Source organism: Xiphophorus maculatus, chromosome 4 (genome assembly GCF_002775205.1).
Source record: "Xiphophorus maculatus strain JP 163 A chromosome 4, X_maculatus-5.0-male, whole genome shotgun sequence".
In the NCBI taxonomy this organism is placed as follows: Eukaryota; Metazoa; Chordata; class Actinopteri; order Cyprinodontiformes; family Poeciliidae; genus Xiphophorus; species Xiphophorus maculatus.
In genome coordinates this window covers 2699826-2722472 of record NC_036446.1, presented here as the reverse complement: position 1 = coordinate 2722472, position 22647 = coordinate 2699826, and the positions used below count along the sequence as shown (strand labels likewise).

General features: G+C 38.9%; 1 protein-coding gene across 1 annotated transcript in view; it reads right to left on the bottom strand.

Moving 5' to 3' along the window:
• Positions 1–422: 422 nt before the first annotated feature.
• The window catches only part of iqgap1 (IQ motif containing GTPase activating protein 1), a 60746-nt gene continuing 38521 nt past the window's right edge, over positions 423–22647 (bottom strand). Inside the window, exons 16-37 of the mRNA XM_005808095.3 lie at positions 19716–19806; positions 19455–19622; positions 18145–18287; positions 17902–18072; positions 17740–17823; positions 17583–17654; positions 17154–17223; positions 16681–17045; positions 16420–16583; positions 15251–15475; positions 14402–14542; positions 14221–14305; positions 8465–8697; positions 8245–8377; positions 8053–8155; positions 7056–7191; positions 6892–6979; positions 4637–4846; positions 3487–3653; positions 2036–2158; positions 1802–1910; positions 423–1662 (exon numbers count right to left, since the gene is read on the bottom strand). Of these exons, the coding sequence (XP_005808152.1) occupies positions 1549–1662; positions 1802–1910; positions 2036–2158; positions 3487–3653; positions 4637–4846; positions 6892–6979; positions 7056–7191; positions 8053–8155; positions 8245–8377; positions 8465–8697; positions 14221–14305; positions 14402–14542; positions 15251–15475; positions 16420–16583; positions 16681–17045; positions 17154–17223; positions 17583–17654; positions 17740–17823; positions 17902–18072; positions 18145–18287; positions 19455–19622; positions 19716–19806 (3195 nt within the window). The 3' untranslated portion in view covers positions 423–1548. The remainder of the gene's footprint in view (positions 1663–1801; positions 1911–2035; positions 2159–3486; positions 3654–4636; positions 4847–6891; positions 6980–7055; positions 7192–8052; positions 8156–8244; positions 8378–8464; positions 8698–14220; positions 14306–14401; positions 14543–15250; positions 15476–16419; positions 16584–16680; positions 17046–17153; positions 17224–17582; positions 17655–17739; positions 17824–17901; positions 18073–18144; positions 18288–19454; positions 19623–19715; positions 19807–22647) is intronic.

The window sequence follows — 22647 nt, the reverse complement described above, 5'->3', positions numbered from 1 at the left end:
TGTGAAATTGTTGCTGTGTAGAACCGATGGGACATTCTGGACCTCGGACTGGTTTACTGAATGTTTTAGATGTAGACCTGCTTTCCAGTCTTCTGGACAAGCATACAAGATGATTTCATTGTTGGGGTTGCCGCTTATATGGGGTGAGAAGATAAATTCAATTATCCTAAAGCTATGAATTTGAGCAGCAAACAGACTAGGCGAAACAACCAGGGACCAAGGAGAAAAATTAATCCATTTGCAATGTGGAAGAAAGTCGGAGTACCCGCAGAAAACCCATGCATGTACAGAAAGACCCCCACTGCGGTTTGAACCCAGGAGCTTCTTTCTACAAGGCAACAGTGGTACCAGCTGCAACTCATTATTAATTAATATTATCCAATAATCACAGATCCAGCAACCTGCCTCAGGAACAACCACGATGCATTGAAAGAGCTTTATTCTAAAACAGGTAGAGTACATCACAGTCTGGGCTGCAGACAGCGCCACCGACTGACAACTTTACACAGACTGAAAATTTAACATCCGGATAACTGAGACCACACAGTCCGAGTTTCAGGCCAAATCAAATGATCGCTGAGGAAAACTGGATGGTGTATAGCGCCATCTGCTGGACTCCCCCTCCCCACATTTTATCAATGTAATACTGAACATCCTTGAGCTCATGCAAGAGATCCGTCTCAGGCTTAGCAAACATAAGCTATCATTTAATGGAAACTGACAACATATAAAATATAAATAAAGACAACTTTGATGCATTTTCCATTTAAAATACAACAGAGTCTTTGCAAATCAGCAGACATCTTCACTGCAGCAATCATAGACCTGCTTTAATCAGAAGATAAATGGACTAAAGTGGATATATATTCAAATATATAAAATAATGTGTCAAAAAGCTGATTGACGAATCCATCTGAGCAAAAGTTTGGACTCTGCCTGCTTCAAGAAACATGGAAAAACACTAAGAGGTCAGATTAGTGCCAATATTTATTGTCCATACATCTAAAAAAGAGAAATATTTAGATTTTTTCATCAAATATTCACCACTTTTTACAGTTAGGGGTGAATGTCATATCCAAAAATAGAGCTAATTTATCATTTTCCCTTCAAAACATATTTCTGTTGGGAGCAGCAGGAAGATGAACTCAGTGCAGATAAAAGCCTGGGCTTCAAAATGCTGCCATGTATTTTTCTACTGATGCTCAAAGAATCTGGATTGAGTAGGTAAACTGACAACTGGGGGGAAAAAAATCAAAAAGCAATCTCAATAACAAATCAAAGCCCGTGTACAAGATATTCAGAATAATTCAAGCAAAAAATACAAATTTGACTTTGCTGCAGCTATGCAATGAGATGCATGGAAAACTTGGACAAAAGAGCGCATGGAGACGCACCTGATATATTTATAAAAAAAACAAAACAATAAAAATAATGCACAGAAATTTGCATAGGCAGAAATGAGAGGTGCAGTGAGAGCAGGCGGTAAGGCAGCCCCCAGGTTCTGTTTCATTTCAGTGTCTGTAGCTCTTTGCTCCTTTTCTTTTCTTTCTATTTCCCGTAGAATTTCTTGTTGAGCAGGAAGATGAGCAGGTTGACGTTGACGGTGGCTTTGTCGAAGAGCTTCATCACCGCCACGCCTTCGTACTGCAGCTGGAGGAGATCCTGGGAGACAAAAGAAGACAAAAACATTTTAAAAAATTGAAAACTTTCGCAGGGTTTCATCAGCACACATCAGCAGAGTTTGTAAAACACGGTGGTGTCGCTGCCAAGCCTCCTGGTTTGCTGAAATGCTGAGCAGTACCTGATATTCTAATGGTAACGTCTCCAAATGTACGCCCATGAACTTGGCCTTCACGTCGAACACGCCAACCGTCTCGGAGGGAGAGATCTCAAAGATGGCATTCTTATATCTGTAATAGGAAAAACAGATTCACTCATGAAGAATCTGATAGAAAACACAGTGACGTACTCAGCCTTTTAGAACAGCATGCGTTAACCAAAAGGCCGATTCATTGAGCTGCAGTTCTTCACTCACTGGTTGGGCTGCAGATCATCTATTGAGATCAGGACTCCTTTCTCCTTCAGCCGAGCTGCTGTGTATTTCTGGGCAACCTGCTTACTCTTCTTGGCCTTGTTGTCGCCTGGTTTCCTTGACAACCTGAGAGGAAAACATGAAGTAGGCTTTCAGAACAAAGTTTATAAGAGGTTTTTTAGGCACTTGAGTTTCTTCTAGATTTTGTTTTTGACACACATCCTTATTCTCCTACTGGCTTTGTTGTAAAAGTCTCCAACTTAAAAATATTTTAGAGTTGGTCAAAAAACAGCATTACACCTGATGGCCACTAGGAGGCGAAAACAACATGCATTTATGCAGAACTTAATTACTTAGGAGTTTATAACTTTAAACCCTGTTTGTCTGCAAATTAGTGTCTCTTTTGACCTTCCATAATGGCTCTTAACGCTGGATAAACATTAAAAAGAACTAGCAAATATTTTTAATTTCAGATGTAATAGAGAAAATGGATGGATGGATTAACATAAATAATTAGTGATAAAAATAGAAAAAAATAATGATAACTCTTTAAAAACCAGTTTCCCATAGTAAATATTTATATAATCTTATAAGCTGTCTTTTTTCAAAAAGTCGTGTGACATTTTAATCTGTAAGCAGGTTTTATGTGGCCGGCCTGAGAGTGTAAACTGGTCTTTTGGTTATAAACAACTGATCTTTAAAGACTAAATACAAAAAAGTACTGTTCTAAAAATGCTAAGGTACTGGACTGAATACTGTAAAAAAATAAAAATAAAAAATAGAGAGAAAAACTAAATCAGCCCCACATACCCGCAGTTTAAACACTCGTAGAAAGTTTGGAAAAATGGCTGCCAGAAAATCTGTTTCAATGGGAGTTGGAGTGGTTTAAAACTTTTGCACAGCACTGTAGATGGATTAAAACAAAACTCTGCTCCTGGTTGGCTCTGATCTGGATGGGTCACTGACTACTCATAAGTACTCCACATAGCCTCAAATAAAGGCGTAAAACTGGGGTGTCTAAAGTGTGGCCCGGGGGCCATTTTCGGCCCTCTGAAGGATTCTGTGCAGTTCCCCAACCTCAACTTTTTCATATTGTAAAGCAAGATTATACATAACATCTTAAAAAAAACATCTGAGGTACCAAAACCTAGATTCTCATTTATTAACATTTCTACTTTTGTCATAGCTTTGGAGTAAAACCACAAACATCAACAAATAATCAGTTAGAAACTGTGGGCCTGTAATGCAGTGTTGAAAAATATTTTTCTGTTTTGTATCTACAATGATTTCAAGTTTTACTGTAGTTTATTACTCAGCAGATAAACTCTACAAAAGGAGCAGAAAGATTGTTTTAAATGCTTTTTGGGGCCTCCTAAGTGCTTTTGGCCCTCATGGCCGGAGGTTTGGCTTTAAGGAGGATCACCTGGAGGAACCCAGGTGTGACGTTTACTTACTTGCCCTTGCTGGCCAGGTTGTCCATGCAAGTCTTGATGTACTGGTTGTAGGAATCGATCTGCATATTGTAGAAGGTGGTTTTTGAATTCAGGCCCGAGTTGGTCTGCTGAAGCTTCACCAGCTCGGCTTTCCTGCGCTGCCGATACCGCCTCTGGTTCCTGATGTCCTGCAGCACACACACACACACACACACACACACACACACACACACACACACACACACACACACACACACACACACACACACACACACACACACACACACGTCACATTAAAACCAGGGTGATAATGTGACCCTGGTATTTAGGTATTTCATTATGATTTAGTTTTATTTTGTTGTGACTTTTTGTTTCTGTAATGCAGTTAGTTTTAATTAGATTTTTTTTAATGTTTTCTCTCTTTCTATCAAAAATTGGATGTTAAAATCTTCACTCTGGTCTCAACTAGCCTTTCTTTGATGGAAAATGTTGTTTACAGAGATTTCGTTATTCATCATATTTGTTGTTTCTGTTTATTTTCTTCTTTAATTTATAAAAAAAACTAAATGTGTTAATAAGAGTGTTAAATGTTTATAAGAGTTTATTGATTTGTGTGTTAATATTGACAGGCCTTTTTACTAGTTTTTATTAGTTAAATGTTGTTTTTCCTTAGTTAGATTAGTAGTTGTTTTTTTTTTAAAACTTTGGTTAATATTTAGATGCAGAGCTCAAAAAGGTTTAAGTATTGTACTGTGATTATGTTTACATTGATTGGGTAATGAATACTCAACCAAATGTTTTGATTAAAATGTTGTTGAAGAGCCGACTGACTGGTGTTTTCTCCCAACGTTTGCTGCCGCCATTTTCGCCATAAACTACTTTTGTGGGGGGAAAAAATTTAAACCAATTTTACATCAGTTCAAAAGATCAATAAATAGATTAAAACACTAAAACAAATGACATTATAGATATAATTTCAGTAGGTTTTAGTCTTATAAAAGCACAATATAGTTTCCCACCCATTCATTACAGTTTTTATTTATTTCAGAAAACAAAAATGTTGAATTTCAGTTTCCATTATCTTGTTAGTTTTAGTGAAATACAGTAACCTTGATTAAAACTGAGGCGGCTGTTTTTTAAACCCCACAGATAAAGAGTTTATTTTTCCAACCTTGGCGATGTCGTTGATGAGGTCCTGGTACCGGTTCTCCGGGTGGACCTTCCCGAGCTCGGCCAGCCGCTGCAGGTTGCTCTTGATCTTGTCCTTTTTGCCCTGCAGGGTCAGGCTGTCGTCCACCACCGGCTTCACCTGCTTCATCTTCTCTGGGGTCTTTGCATCCCTGATGGCTCTCCTCTGCATGGCGCGCTGGTACTCCGCTTCCTGAAAGCACAAAAACAACATGGCCTCAATAACTACATGAACAATGTTAACCTGGTTGCAACTTTTGGGCTTTTAAGGCCTGAAAACACAACATGCAACTGCAATAATTGTTAGAAATCTCTGGGATTTGTTCACTAATGAGGGGAAAGATGAAGAGGTTCTACAGGAAGGCCTTCCCAGAAGCTGATTTATCCATTTCAGAACCAGGTTAGATGTGTGTTTTGGATTGTTTTCCTGTTGGGACAGAACCGCACAGCATTCTGGGGGATATAGGCAGAGGAAAGGCTTTAGACGCTCAACCTCTCATAGCCAGGTAAGCTAGGTGGGTGGAACCGACTAACTCACTCGCTCTTTGGTCACCTAGCAACAACCTGTTGAGTAACGAATGGTCACCTAGCAACGACCTGTTGAGTAACGACTGGTCACCTAGCAACGACCTGTTGAGTAACGACTGGTCACCTAGCAACAACCTGTTCAGTAACTTGCAGCAGTTTCAGGTTATGCTACTTTGCCTCAAACTACTTAAAAATAAAAAACAATGCAGTGGAATGAAAATTGTGAATATAACAGGAAAGGTCACCCCACCAGTTTGGCTGTGGTTCAGATATTTAAAACACAAAACTAATCAATAATTATTGATATCGGCTGAGACGAAACGCTTATATCTTGACACGTTTTTCAGCCATATTGTCCAGCCATAGTTGCTACTTTGTAGTTTTAAATTGGACTCCTCCAAATGTATTTATCAATCTATGTCTTACGTGGCTACCAGATCTCTAAACTCTGATTGTTCCAGCATCTTTTAGTCCATTGTAGACGTAAGTCTTGGTGGTTCCGAGGTTGTTCATTAACATCCTAAAAACGTTCCTTTTATCTGAGGTCAGTTTGAGTCGGATGTTAAAAATCTGGACAGAGCTCCAACTGTCTAAACATCTAAACCTTTTGGATTTATCGGTTTTGGCTTCTGGAAAGACATTAACTTCAACTCCAGTGGTGGGCACTGCTAGCTGGAAAGCTAGTTGTGCTAACCCTAAAGCACTAATTGTAAACCTCAGTTCTACTAAAGCATTAAACCAACATGGTATTTAGTGGAAGTTTGTTTCTGTACGTTTGTTTGAAATAAAGTTATCAGAGAAAAAAGAGAGAGACCTTCAGGAAACGGAAAAGCTGCATAAAGAGCCTTCACCCCCTTCAAGATAAGAGCATGAATATAAAAGTCTAATTGAATCCTTAATGGCTGACAACCAAAACTTCAACACAGATTTCAGACTTTATTCAACTCAAACTTTAAACAACCAAGTAAATTAGCATTTGAGTTTATCTGAAAGAATTAATTCATTCAAAGTTAAGTGCACTAAACGTTTTCAAAGCTAGCAAAAACGCGATTGTGCTAAAAGAAAAATTTGCTCATATTGGCTCATTAGCTAAAATAAATGGCTGGATACTTATGCATTTATTTAGCCAGATATTAGTACAGGTGCTTGAAGAATAACTGGATTTTCTGAAGGTCTCTTTTCTTGGATTTTGGCTGCTTTCATGGTTTGTTTCTGCAAACCGTGATAACATCCAGTGTGCTTAAAAGCAAAATGAGGAAAGAAGAGGCGTCAGTCTGAAAAAAATGACTAGGACTGTCTGGTTAAAAAACAGAAGTTACCAAAACATCAGGAGTCGTTCAACACTTCTGCTCAACACAGTGTGATTATAACTGATTTGGTGGTAATTTACAGTGGATAAACAGCAGAGCAATCAGGATAACTAATGACAGAACGACTCCATGAAGGAATTTCTCTGGGTCGTAAATTTTTCATTTTTCAAAAAGAGGATGTTGCCAAATAGATGGGAAGTGCAACTCTGTTTGCACTTTATCCGTCACAAAGTGAAGTAATTTGTCTTCGAGCATGTTAAGTTCCCATTTTGTGCCTCAAGTTAACGCTGCAGTTTTCCACTAATCAAAGAAAAACGCTGTGGACATGGCTAAATGCTGGGCGCCCTCTGGTGTCTGTTTGAAGCAATGACTCAAATCATTCATTTTCACCACATCCAACCTGCTCTGGAGACGCTGTTGAATCCAGGATCTCAGTCAGCGTCTCTCCGGGCTGGAACCGGATGACATCCACAATAAGCCTCTTGGTACTGGAAACGATAAAACGAAGATGAAAATGTTTCTGATTACGCTTCGGTAGATTTTTCCTGTAGGGGCCAAACTCACTTGAGCAGGAGAGTCTTGGCGTCCATCTCTGTATTGGCCTCATCGGGAACGTCAAACTTGTTGGTGAGCGTGAGTGAGACCTCCGTCTTTCCCATCAGCTCTTTGTTGGGATCGTCTGGAGGAAGGGGATTTTCACCTGACAGACAGATGGAGAGCAGAAACGGTCAGAAACTGCTCTCATCACCAATGTAGACAAATCATGAAAGTAAAGTGGTGCTCATTTGATTAAAATAATTTTTTTTTAAATATCAACATTTTTGGTTCATTCTGTGGTTTTTACCCTTACAGGAGACATAATATGCTTCCTTGAAATAGTTAGCATATGTCTATGAGCTATACAAAACATGTTCATTACATTTTTTTTTCTTCCACAAAATCTGTCTTAGATAATGAGATTTTAGTCTGCTCAGGTCTGCCTACTTTCAGAATAACCTATTTTAGGGCATCTTATCACTTCAAATTAAAATAAGCTGCAGCTGGCCACGCCCCCCCAACTAAATGTTTACACTCGCACTTGAAAATGGCTGCAAACAGATGCACAATTATACAACCGTACATCTTTAAAAAGCAGAAGTGGAGCCTCCTGCACAACTAGCAAGAATGCAGCACGTGGTTTCTGGATAGTAAATTAGCAACAAAACACTTGTCTTTTCCAGCAGCCGTTGTACAGCGCATATAGCTGTAAAACCAGCTGACCAAACAGGCTGCCACTCAGCTTGGGTTGTTAGGTAGTGAAATGGGCTTCACTTGTTTTCCCGACACAAACAAACATGAACTCATTGCCAAAGACTGGCTGAGTGTTTTGTTTGTTGTCTTTTTTTTGAGTTTTTGGTCTGTTTTTAGAAGCAGTAGAAACCCAAACGGAAGTACAAAAACATGCAAAATGTGAATTTTTGCATAATACGGCCGCTTTAAAAATCTGGTTTGACGAGTCAGTTTAGGGACAGAACAGATTAGAGACATTTTTTAAATAATCTGGTCATTTTAATCCACTCACCAATAAGAGACTCCACAGTGGGGACATCTTCCAGGTCCGTGAGCAGCTCATGGATGGGGTCATTGTGTTCAGGTGCAATGGCGTCCTGGTGATCCAGCAGCAGCTAACAGAACACAAAAGATTGCTTGTTTTGATCAAACAATCAATCATGGAATAATCAATCAATTTTAGAATGGGGTGATTTAAACTCACAGTGTGAGTGTTTATGATCTCTCCGATGGAGATGTAGATGACAGGTTTGGTAACCGTGACCAAGTCTGAGTACTGGTCCACATTGAATTTATCTTCAAGTGAGGGAACGTCACATGCAGACAAAAAGAAACGCCTGTGAAAGAAAGAGAAAATAATGAGTTTGAAAATAAAAAAAGAAACATTTTCGGCATTAGTATTCAGAAGGATTAAGATTTCAGACCTGAACTTCTGGTGGGAGGAGCTGAGATATTCGTTGATGGGGTTGAGGTGAGCGTTGTCTCCCAGGAACATCTTGTTGGATGCAGCGTGCTGAAGCATCTTGGCCACAGAACCCAGGTTTCTTCTTTGCTCAGTGGTAAGCTGACCACCAGCAGACACCTCAATAATGTCGAAGGCATCAGGTGCTACAATAGCAGGGTTCATGTAGCGATAATACAAAAGGTTTCCCACGATCTGCAAAGTTCAAATGGCTCCATCACTTCAATGATGATACTCAGAACAAGTGGTATTAGTGCAAATAATCTTTTTTCCCATTTTACAAGACCTTTAGCATAAGAATGAAGGAAGTGGGGATTTAACAGTTTAGTAAATGCTTCAGAGAGATGCAGAAATGTCTAAATGATAAAGAGAGTAGCATGACAGAAAGCCTAAAAAGATGGCTTGGCTCACCTTAGTGTCAGCAGAGATAAGGGAGCAGCTGAAAATCGACAAAGAGAAACTGGAGCTGGTTGGAAACGTGGAAGGAAGAGGGTAACACCAGAAGAAGATAAAGGAAAGAGATGTGTAACAAAGAAAGGCAGAACTGGAAGAAAATGGGCATGAAAACTGTTAAATGAGAGGCAGCAGTAAATTTAAGTCAATGGGTTGGAGATAATGGGTCAATTAAGCACACTTTATGTAAAAATCATTTACAAACTAATATTCACTGTTGATTACTCTGATAACATTCTTAATTATTGTTACCATATGATGAGCCATGGTTCATCATTATGATTAATGCAAACATTAGCATAAAGGCTTCAATAGTTAATTAGTGATCAATTACCATAAGATCATCCATAGTTTGTTATGATTAATGCAAACATTAGAATGCCAGCAATTATAATTGACAAGAGGATTTGAACATTCATGGTAAATTGTGATAAATGCTTGCATTAGCATGCTGATGTAAGCTAACAGCTTAAACACTGTCAGTACTAACATTAGCATACCAGCTTCCACAGGATTATTATTATTATTAACAGATACTAATATATATATATATGTATATATATATAATTATTTTTTAATGCTAACAATAGCATGCTAAAATTCAAAGTTAATCATGATCAACTTTAGCATGCTAACTTCCATGGTTAGTTGTTATGATTAAACATTAGCATAATAATGTCCATAGTTGGTTATGTTTATTGCTAACATCAGAATGCTAGAATCCATCATTTTTATTGGGGCCTGCCATGCAAAGCAATGGCAGGAACCTATTGCTATTCTCCCAAGAAAAGTTTCTTTATTGGGGCCTGCCATGCAAAGCAATGGCAGGAACCTATTACTCTACACCCAACAAGCGTCTCTTTAATATTATTATAATTCTTTATTTTTCTTCCGTAACCGTTAATGCGGCTCGTACCGCTGGGTGCACACCTACAAATGAGGTATCAAAACGTGCAGAAAATTCACGCCATTGGAGCTATTATTTTTGGTGGGATTTGGGCTTAACGTGGCGACATAATTCGCAAAAAACTGCGAAAAAAACCCCATTATAACTCAATGGGAAAAATCCTAGAAATACCCTATTTTTGAGGATTTGCTGTGTCGTCACAAATTCACCTAGAAATGCCATTCAAATTTCATTTTGTAGATACGTCTGTGATCTCTTCGAAAGTGAAGACGGCTCGTCGATACCAGTTACGGTTTGTCCACAATTTGCCTCTAAGCGACCCAAAGTTTCTCATTTTTGCTCAAGTTAGAGTGCGTTTCTGGCTGCTTAGAGTGAGAGATGAAGACAACTTTTTCAACCCAAATCATTTTTGAAATCGCCATCACGCCCACAAATATCGCACGATTAGTATCAAAATCGGTCCTGACATTGATACGCCTGTCTGCTCCGGTAAAATGTTTTCGAAATTTATCTAGACCGTACGGTTTTCTGTCACGGTGCTTCAGAGCAAAGTCATGCGACAGGATTTTCTGAGGCTGTCTGAGGCTCTCTCCCATGTATTTGAATAGAATTTCAGATCTGGGCACAACATTTCTTTCTCTCATCGCTGTAAATGTTCTGAGTGAGGTACAGATATGAATCTCGGGACTATCGCAGAAGACACATTGAACTGTCATACGCTGCAAACGCTTTTCGAATATGTATTACGGTTCCCGAACAAGAAGGATTTGTTTCCAATGCTTTTTTGTCAGTAAAATGTGTTTGCTCAAACACACAATTGTGTGTTTGAGAGCTCAGCGCTCAGAGCTCACACCTGCTGAGACCATTATTTACCATAGCAACGGAACTCAAGAGGCTATTGGCTGCTGATTTGGACTACAGATACGCATCGCTGTAGTTCTATCTATCCTCAGTTGAAACAGATCAGGACTGAGAACTGGCCTTTAGAACTACCTGCTGCTATGGGCTGTATATAACTGATTGAACTCAGTAACTGTTACACATGGGATTAGTTTGGAACTTTAAAATTAAGCATACTGAAAATTTCAAAATAAAAGCCTTGAATATTTTACATGACGTAATTGCTCTTTTTGGCCGTATATGACTTTTTCATCCAAAGCAATGTTACACATGGGATTAGTTTGGAACTTTAAAATGGAGCATAATAATAATTTCAAAATAAAAGCCTTGAATATTTTACATGACGTAATTGCTCTTATTGGCCGTATATGACTTTTTCATCCAAAGCAATGTTACACATGGGATTAGTTCGGAACTTTAAAATGGAGCATAATAATAATTTCAAAATAAAAGCCTTGAATATTTTTACATCAGGTAATTGCGCTTTTTGGCTTTATGTGACTTTTTTATCCAAAGCACTGTTACACAATGGAATAGTTTGGCCCTCTGAAATGAAGCATACTGAAAATTTCAAAATAAAAGCCTTGAATATTTTTACGTCATGTAATTGCTCTTTTTGGCCGTATATGACTTTTTCATCCAAAGCACTGTTACACATGGGATTTGTTCGGAACTTTAAAATGGAGCATAATAATAATTTCAAAATAAAAGCCTTGAATATTTTTACATCAGGTAATTGCGCTTTTTGGCTTTATGTGACTTTTTCATCCAAAGCACTGTTACACATGGGATTAGTTCGGAACTTTAAAATGGAGCATAATAATAATTTCAAAATAAAAGCCTTGCATATTTTTACATCAGGTAATTGCGCTTTTTGGCTTTATGTGACTTTTTTATCCAAAGCACTGTTACACATGGGATTCGTTCAGAACTTTAAAATGGAGCATACTGAAAATTTCAAAATAAAAGCCTTGAATATTTTTACATCATGCAATTGCTGTTTTTGGCTTTGTATGACTTTTTCATCCAAAGCACTGTTACACATGGGATTAGTTCGGAACTTTAAAATGAAGTTTAACAAAACTTCCAAAATAAAAGCCTTGACAAAAATTTTAAATCGTACTGAATGGTGCACGTCCGCCTCGCTTAACGTTCTTGCGGTTCTCCGCGTGCCATTGATTACGTCGCGGCGTTCTTTAGCGTCGATGCCGATTTGTGGCGTGACGACGCCGGGCCCGAACCCCACGGGCGCGCCTTGGCAGGCCCCGGCTAAATTTCTTCCGAAATTTTCTAGTTATTATTATTATAATTCTTTATTTTTCATCCGTAACCGTTAATGCGGCTCATACTGCTGCGTGCACACCTACAAAAGAGGTATCAAAACCTGCAGAAAATTCACGCCATTCCAGCTATTACTTTTGGTGGGATTCGGGATGAACATGGCGACATAATTCGCAAAAAACTACGAAAAAAACCCCATTATAATTCAATGGGAAAACTCCTACAAACGCCCTAATACCCTACTGGCTAAAACAGAGAATTGTCTCCCCCAGCTGGCTCAAATGAAGTATTGTAAGTCTGAAAAGCGAAAAGAGCAAGTATGAAAAAAAAAAAAAGATTGTGCCTTGGATATACTGGATTAAACAAAACTTTAAATTTGATTGGTAAACATCCAACAGGTAGATGTGAGTGTGGTATGGATATGGAAACAGTAGAACATGTAATAATTAATTGTGGAAAATATAAAGCAAGTACAATAAATTAGGAAATATGATATAGAGACATTTAAACTTAATAAGATATTAATTAAACACAAAATAAATAAAGCGGTTATTACATTTTTGAAGGTAACAGGATTATATGTAAGACTTTAGATTGGGGAGCGGTTAACTGAAACGTGGGGCGTGCTAACCCCCTGCGCCACCACAGCACGCCCCATGAATATTTATGTTATTTCATAAAATTTCTTAAGAAAACTAAACTGATAGAAAGGATTTAGTGTTTTTTTTTTTAAGTTGCGCCCTGATCCACACTCCATACCAGTAGGTGGCGGTAATGCACACCATTAAGTTGCTTGCCAACCGCCATTAAAAACAAAAAGAAGAAGAAGAGCTTTCTGCTTCCGACTGCTTGGTTAAGGTAAGTATTATTAGAACTGCTTACAGTTGTTAAATGTAATGTGTTCTTTAAGAAATGTGATCGATTTTAAAAGTTTGACTGCTGTGGGATATTTTGTTGTGGCTCTGATAGCGTAGCTGCTAGCTTGATGGAACCACAATTTGTTCACATGTTAGCACTTTGCTAACTGGCTTTCGTGAAACCTGTTAGGCTACAAAATCTCTGTTAACATCAATCTGATCAGCTGAAATAAGGCAATTTTGTTTTACCTCAACCTAGAGCTATTGTGACTTGCAGAAATTGCCACAAATAACCGGAACTAGCATATTAAGCTACTTCACTGAATCAGTTGCTTCGGATACAGATACTCTCAGCTGCCGTCTTGTGCCGACAGTGAAAAACAGCAGAACTACATAATATTACCTTGGTATGATGTAAATTATAATTTTTGTTTGAATTACATAAAATAACTTCATGATCTGAGTTTTTTTTCATTATGCTTGGCCTATCAATAATTTCTAATAATAAAACATAAAATATCTGGGTTTATTTTGTTCATCCGAACCAGAACCTCCAGGTTCTCCGTTGTAGAGTTTTACTGAAAATCAGCGGAGAAATATCTGTAGCGCAGCAGCTGCGGTACAGTCTGCCCACTAGAGTAGAACTGAACCGAACCAAACATGAACGTATTTCATCGCCTAACGAAAGACAAGGAAGCAAAGAGATTTCGGCTAAAGAAATCTGAACTTGATTACATTGCAGCATCCTTTAGCGTCGATGCCAATTTGTAGCGTGACGACGCCGGGCACAAACCAGACGGGCGCGCCTTGGCAGGCCCCGGCTAAATTTCTTCAGAAATTTTGTTTTTCTAGTTTTGGTTGACATTAGAAGGCCATCAGCCCAAAGTGATTATTGTTATTAGTGCCAATATCCAATGTCAACTTTAGCAAGGTTAACATCCAAAGTTAACTATTTTGATTAATGCTAACATTGCTATCCTTTAGCAATGTAAGCTTTAGCATAGCTGTAGTCAACTGTAAAAAATGTTAAAGTCAACATCTAAAGTTGGTCATTATGACTAACATTAACATGCTAATATCCATGTCTGTTGTTATTATTAGCCTATTACGCTAACATCCTCAGTTAGTTGTTACTATTGCTGAAATTCATATGACATCAGCTAACCATAATTACTTCTGACAATACCGTTTTCCAAAGTTAACTATTTTGATTTCCAAACTCATTAAGTAGGTAAATCTGAAATAATTTGTCATGCAGCATAAATACGTTTTTGTTTTGTGGAAAATGACAGAAATAACCTAACAAATTACGATGCAAACCTTAAGCAGCTCATCCTCTGTAGAATCCGGGAACTTCTCTTGTAGAGTGTCTTTTAGCTCCTTAGAGATGAACCGCATTCCATATCTGAGACACAAAAGTAACAAAGTGATGTAAAACTGGAAAATCTGGCTATGCTGGGGGGGAAAAAATCATCTTTACTATGATAAATGAGGAACGTACGGAATTTTATCCACAGAGACGGTTATCGCTGACAGGAATTTATCAGTGATGCTCTTCATGTGCTTGATGGAGGCTTCCAGTCTCGTCCTAACCTCCTCATGAGACATAGCTTGTTCTGGAGTGACGTCATAAGGCAGCTTACTGTTAACAAGACAACAAAGAAACAAAAAAGAAATCAACAAGTTCAACAAGGAATGGTGGAGTTGGGGAAAAGCTAAGGCAAACTGACTTGTAGTTCTTAAAAAAGAAGATTTTCCAGAGCGACTCTTAGAAACAAAACGGTAGAAGCTGTACATAACTATTAAATGTTCATTTTGAACTGTTTAGATATGTTTCATATATTTAATGGCAATAAAGACTTCTCAATTGAGAAAGTTATAAATAATTTGACAGCAAAAATGTTTCTTTGAACCACTGATGCAAATAACACACCAACAGAAATATTTGATCAGTAATTTGTGCAGAAAGTCAGATATCTTGCAGCTGAATACCAGGAAATAACCATGGACCATTAAACAGTAAACATCTTCATTTTCTCAAAAGAAAGAACAGACAACATAGGTAAAATAGAGGAATCTGACATTCAGTGCTCAGTGTGCGTTTAATCAGAGTGAAGAGAGATGATAAAAATAGATATGAGTGTCATCAGCATAGAGGGGAAACAACACACTCCATGAGATAACAAGCTGCTATTTTCATCTTGCTTTATTGCATGACGTTTTAAGAGGAACTGATCTGATAAAGAAGTGCAACTAAACAAAAAACAAACAAGTTAAAATAACTATATCTAGAATGAACAAGGACTCAAAACAAGTCCCATCTTATGATGCAACCCGACCTCCATCTCACCTCGCTTCTCCAGTCTGCGACTCCATCTGGTTCACCCAGCCTTTGTAGATGTCCACTGGGTCCGTCTTGATGTTTAGCGTTTTGTCGTCCATAATCTCTTTGACCACAGGTGCCAGGATCTGCCTCAGTGCGTTCTGTCCTCGTGCGCCTCTGTGGAAGCTCACCACCATCTTGATTACTGTTGGATTTCCTGTTACGATCTCCTTCATCTGGTCCACTTTTGACCTACAAGCAGTTTAAAAACATAGTGAGTTAGTAGAAACTGATGCGTGTTGGAATATACAGTGTTGCATTAGGTTAACCATACAGGCATTCATCTAAACACACACAGAAAGGTCTGGTAGGCACTCTTTAAGATGGAAAAGACAAGAGAACACGACATTTGTGTAATGCAGATGTGATTTCAGTTTTGTAAGTTGGGAAATGGTTACAACAAGGTTGTTACTTGAATAAACTTGAAAAAATTACAAGCATTCAGAAACAACTGGAACTGTGACAAACAGGGACAAAGTCTCAAGTATACCTTGCCCCATCCACTATGAGGGCGTCTCCACGACAACCCTTAGGTGCCAGCTACATGCTAACGGGTTGTTTTGGAGGGATGCCAAGAAAAAGCCTTTTCTGACTTACCATCACAAACGTAATGACAAACAGCTTGCTGCCAGGAAAAACTTACAACTTAGCAAAATGTAGAAAGATTGAGACATTGTTATAAACAGTCAGTCACATAATCTGTTGAAAGAAACTCCAGATGTGTTGATTCTGAGAAACTGTGGGGAAACTCCAGACTAAAGCAAGTCAACAAATCAACACATGTTGGAAAGTCAGACTGGACAAAACTTTTCTGTATGTTTGCTATTGATCAATTTCCAACAAAATTGGCACCCAAATGTGGGACTTTACCCGCAACCCCGACATTAATAGTCTCAAGTTCTACCGAGCTAACTGGAATGGAGACTATCATATTTACAGAGTGCAGAGCAAGTTGGACGTCAAGTTTTTCACTTCAGATGCAGACAGCATTATAAACAGAAAGGAATGACCGACTCATAATGATCCTCAGCGTAAACTGACCCATAAAAGAGCCTGAGCTGACTCAGTCAGACAGTAGCATTCTTCTCTTGTAAAACTAATAGCATGAGTTATGATATCAGGACTTTGATTCTTACTTAATCTCCTCCTGCAGAGCAGTTTTGAAGAGCTTCAGGAGCAGGTACTCCTCCCTCTGGTTTGAGGCATAGTTATACAGGGTGAAGATGACAGAGTCCATGAACTTTGTAGATTTATTCTGTGGCATCTGGAAGATCAACTTGGCCAGATATGTCGGGTTGGTCTACAACAAATCAGACGGAAAGAGAGGCGTTATCAGGCAGACGGGTAGATTTGAGACAAGAATTCAGCAACAGACAAATACTGTGAAGGATTGTCACCTGTAAAAGGTAAAAGAGATGCTGATAGGCCTCAAGCTTGACTCTCTTCTCCTTGCTGAGAGCCTTCAGGCCCCCCCTCTGCTTGTTCATCATCATCATGTCGGACAACTGGCCCTTATTCTTCTTGGTCAGCTTCTTGCTGTGGGACACCACCTCCTGAAGGGTGATCTTGTTCTTCACCAGCAGGCCGATCTTGATGTCCATCAGGTTCAAGTCGTTCTCCAGCTGCTGGTTGGAGCGGATGTTTGTGACCACCTCCTCACGGAGCCGCATCAGCTCCAGCTCCTCCTGGAAGTCCTGGTCACTGTGATCCAGCAGGTGGACGAACTTCCTCACCACCGCCATTGGGGGATTTTCGGCATTGACTGTGGAAAGTTTGCAGAAATGTCACATGATCACCAAACTCAAGAGGCCATGTGACAAAGTGGGTGACCAACTTGGCCAGGCTATCCCCCCTTTCATCTCCTACGTACTCAGAGTCTTGTAGTCATCCCTCGCCTTGTTAGCTCTGATGAATGCCTGGATCTTCACCACATCATCAATCTGCAGCGCAAAACATTCATCAGTGAGTCAAAGATTTCAATCCACATTGATTCAGAAAGGAAAGTAATCTTTCTGATGAGTTGAAGTAGGTTAAAGATCTCAAACCATCGAGGAACAATCTAAAGATATTCAAAATCAGATAATTGACCAGGAAAGGGTTACCAAGTTATTCCTACGGGATTCCAAGAGAACCATCAGCCAAAATTACTCAAAGAGTGCATCAACAACTCATCCAAAATAAATAATTTTGGTGCGTTCATGTTTGAAACTGTCCTAGAGTGAATGAATTTAAACAATCAGGGGGCGATTACTTTTCATAGTCTCAGGTTGGTGTAGAACTGCGGGTGAACAAGACTCACATGATCTTCAAAATACTTCAGACGATCTTTATACTTCTTACGAGCTTGATGCATTCGGACCATGGACTGAATCTGAAACAAAGACAAATCTTTACATTTTTAATGCTTTTTGTCTACAGACGGGCGACAGATCACTGGAACATCTTCCCAGTTTTACCTTAATGGCTTCGTTGGTGTGATCTTTCAGGTGCTGCTTGCGCTCCTGGAATGCCTTCCTCTGTTTGTAGCCTTTCCAGTGAGCCTGACAAGAAACGTTTGGGTATCAAACTGTCTGATAACATCTGGGTTTCGTCTAGATGTTATATAATGAATTTCTCACCTGGATGCACATCACAGCTGGGTCCTGAGATTTCAGGAAGTTCATCCGCTCCTTCAGGCCGTTTCTCACCAGGTAGCCACGACATCGAGCTTGAAGCTTCGCGATTAGAGTCTCGTTAGCGAGCCAGAGCTGCTCCCGGTTGTAGGCGGTAGTTACCCCAGAAACGACCCCCTGATGGGAGAAAATAAACAGTCAAACAAGGCTTCCCACCTCAGGTGAGGCCCATACCTGGCAGAGCCCTACCTGGATCTCCTCCTTGTTGATCTGCATGTTGTTTGGCTCGAAGGCCTCGGGCTCCACCCACGTGCCCTCCTTGGTCTGCAGGTTGTAGTAGTAGTTGTGTCCACCCTTCACCCAGTGTTTTACCCACTCACTGCCATTATCACCTGGACAGATGGATTGTTTTCACTTTAATTTATGCAGGTAATCCCAATGATCAATCTGGTCTCCAAAAAGGAAAACAAAGATGAAGCTACAAAAATCCCACTGTTTGCTAAATGTAACAAAATCCGTGGAAGATTGTTTTCGACATTTAGGAAGATAAATATGTTTGCAATAGATAAGGATAGATTTTTAATGGATGTTATGCTTGTGTGTGAGGGTGTTGATGATTGGTTCACTGCAAAAACACAAAATCTTACCAAGTATTTTTGATCTCGTTTCTAATGCAAATATTTTTGACGTTTTGTCTTAAAATAAGACAAAACTGATGTTACTTTTCAGTAAGTTATAGGAGTTTGTTTTAAGTCAATATTTCCGTAATATTGATGAAAAAGTTCTAGTTTTACTGGCAGATTATTTAATTTAACTTAATATAAGAAAAATGTCTTGATGTAAATGAAATTGTCTGCCAATGGAACCAGAACTTTGACTTAAAACAAGCAGCTACTGCTTGCTTAAAAGTTACTTGCAAGTTATTTTTGTCTTATTTCAAGTGAACTAAGATATTTGCACTAAAAACTAAACTAAAATCACTTGGTAAGATTTTGTGTTTTTGCAGTGTAAATGTGCTTTACTAGTGCAGTTATCAAATAAATTTGTAATTCAGGACATTTATGTCTGTGGAAAAAAAAGAAAAAAAGAAATGTAAGTCAGTTGAGCACTGATTTTTCTGTATCAGATATCGGTATCGGAAGTGAAAAACGCGGATCGGTGCATCTCTAAACAAAGCTACTGCTGAAAAACTGCAGGCTGTGAATGAGAAATTCTCCTGTATTTAGTCATAATTACATATTTCAATACTTCCTATTAATGTTCTTGTCTTTCCAGGATTCTTGGACACTCCCTTCTTTGGGTGGTGTACACTGTTAGCCAGCAGCTGCATGCAGCTGTGCAGGTGTGCATGCAGCTGTGCAGGTGTGCATGCAGACCTGCTTGTCGAGGCTTAAACTGAATTGTTTGTTCCTGAGTTGCAACCCATTGTCTCATTCTCAGATCATTTTGTTCTTGCAAATTATTCCTTTAATCAATCTCCACTTGATAATTATACAGAGAAAAGACATAAGCAATGACTCAAACCAGGAGTAGAATGAATCATTTCTGCATCTCCTCACCTTCGTTCTTCTTCTCCTCTTTAATCTTGGCCAAGTCGTCCTGATAGGTCGGCGCGCACTCCGCGGTGACGCCGTACAGACCGGCTCCTGGACTGCGCAGAGCAGCCAGAGTCCGAGCTGAATCTCCAGTATCCACTGCCTCGTTAATGGCCTGGATGGACTGGGAGACTGTTGGAAAAGAACCAAACGTCAAGCATTACAGTTTCCCCGACATAAACAGAAACGCTGGAAAGCAGAGAGTGTGTGTGTGTGTTTTCTTACAGAGCAAGGCCTCCTTTGTGTCTTGGTTTGCCTTCAAGATGGCGTCCTGGATCTCATCCAGCCACAGCACGGCGGACGGATCCTGAGTTTCCTGAAAGATAAAAAAAAAATACAAGCAAAATTATTTTTAAAAAAACCTTAAAAACACAAAAACAATAAAACCAAGACAAATGGTTTTTAATGAATGTTAGCACAATGTCAATTAGAAAAAGACATCAGCAATAGAGTTTGTTCTTAAAGCAGGAAAGCTACAAATATAATAATTCCTAATAAGAAATTTCAAAACCTAAAAATCAATAAATAAATAGAATTATCAGAGACAAAGAATACCCAAGGGTGAGACAGAGTGTCCCAGCAAAATTAGCACAATGTCAGAGCGTAGCAAAGTTTTCTAGAGTGAAATGTGAAGCCATAAGTCAGCCTGGCCCAAACGGGGTCAGCAACAAGTCAATGATCAAACCACTTCAGCAAATCTTCAACAAAATGGCTAAAAAACAAGGTAATTAATCAAGATGTTGCAATGGCCTAGTCAAAGTTCAGACACTGTGGTGGATCCTTAAGAGAGTCAGACTCACTTCATTGTCATTCGACATATCAGAGATGCACTGCAGAACAAAGTTACTATTCATGTTACATTGCAAAAACAAAATCTTACCAAGTATTTTTGGTCTCTTCTCCAGTGAAAATATTTTAGGAAACTTGAAATGAAACTTACAAGCAACTTTTCAGTGAGACATCGGAGCTTGTTTTAGGTAAATTATTCCTCCATATTGATGAACAAGTTCTAGTTCCTCTGGCAAATTATTTCACTTATGACATGGAAAATGTTTTGTTACAAGTGAAATAATCTGCCAGAGTAACTAAAGCTTTTTCCACCAATATTAAATAATTATTGACTCCAGTTTCTTGCTGTAAAGTTACTTGTAAGTTGATTTGTTTTATTTCAAGCGTTCCCAGATATTTGCACTGGAAACTTGAACAAAATACTTGTTAAGATGTTGTGTTTTTGCAGTGTATGTCACAAAAACATCTGGATAAACTGCACAAGTATAAGAACAATATTATAGAATAAAATAAGGTAAGAAGGAAGGCATTATAAATACAAGTGTAATCTTTTTACAATTTGTTGCTTCTGCAACAGTTGTGCACAAATGTTTGCAAACTTGAATTAAAACTTGATAGCTGCCTAATCACGGGGTTCACTTAATATGTTCACATTGCATTTTTACATTTTGATATTTTCTAAAAGAATCCTGACAAAAAGCAAATACTGTGTATTTATTTTGCTTCTTATTCGATTCATCAGAACCCGCACGCTTTTTTTCCACTGCAGTAATGCCAACCCGCCACCAGATGGCACTCTTTCTGCATAAAAGTTGCTTTCTAACGCTTCTCAGGTTGCAACGTCCCCTTTCATACCTCCCACCCCTCAGGGAACATGGAAGGAGGCGGGTAGAAGAAGAAGAAGAATTAGAAGTTTGGGTAAAACTGACACCTGATCTTCATGTCTCAAGCAAAGGGGAGAAAAAAACGGGCCGTGTTGGTGGATAACATCTGTAGACGCGTGCACAGAAAGTAGTAAACAAACCTGAGTGTAGATTAGTGTTTGTGTGTTTGATTTGTAGTTTGGGGGAGGCGGTCGACAGGGTGTGGCGCCGGAGCAGGCAGGGGCCTGGCTGGACGAGGAGGAGGAGGAGGAGGAGGAGGAGGAGGAGGAGGAGGAGGAGGAGGAGGAGGAGGAGGAGGAGGAGGAGGAGGAGGAAGACTGTGCAGCTTAAACTTTATGACTGCATCAAGGAAATAGAGGAAGTGAGAGTTGGGGCGGTTGCGTTTTCTAGAGGTGCATTAGTTCAACTATCTAACATTTTATTCTGCACTTCATCTCACTTCCTTAGAATCTGCCTCTACAACATTGCGTAGGATTATTATTTACTCATTTTTCCGCAGTTACAGCAATCGGGGAAGTTGAGCTAAATAGGTTTATTGAGGTCAACACTGATTGAAGATCTTTTTCTGGACATGTTAAAAGAAATACAAATGCAAATCCTTCAGTGTCTGCACTATGAAACAAAATCTTGCCAGTAATTTTGGTCTGGTTTCCAGTGCAATTATCTTAGTACACTTGAAATTAGACAAAACTAACTTACAAGCAACTTTTTAGCAAAATACAGGATGTTGTTTAAAGTAAATAATTCCTTAATATTGATGAAAAAGTACTGGTTCCACTGGCAAGTTATTTAACTCAAGACATTTTTCCCATGTTAGAGGAAAAATCTGCCAATGGAACAAGTATTGCTTCATCAATATTAAAGTATGATTTACTTAAAATAAATAATTCCACTTTTAAAGACACTTTTAATGCAAAGTTGTATTAAAAGTGTCTTTAAAAGTGTAAACTTTGCATTAAGTCTGATTATTTACCAAATGACACTTTATGACTTCAGTCGTAAACCAAGAAAATGATGGTCAACCCTGACCATCGTCTTCATGAGACTGTCTTCAGTCAGAGGCCTCTTTAGATTCGCCGTAATACAGACTGCTACAAAAGGTCTTCCCTCTGCCAACAGCCATCCACATCTACAATGACACTTCAAGAATCTGAATTAATAAGAGTTTTTTCCCTTTGGGATCAATAAAGAACTTCTGAATTTTAATTAAACATTTATGAAGACTCCTTCTTGTTCATGACAGGTATGTTTATAACAGTCCCTGTCTGATGCACACCCCTTCCAATATGGTGTTACCTTCTCTTGCCTTAAATAAACCAATAAATAAACCAATATATTGCAAGAACAGTCACTGCTTTATCTGTAATTCTGCAAAAATGATCATCCTCTAATGTGTTCCATATTGAATTAAAGGTTGGATTTATTTCCAGTATAGGACAAATTTAAATCCTGAGTCTGTGCTGAATCTTTCCATCTTTGGTAGG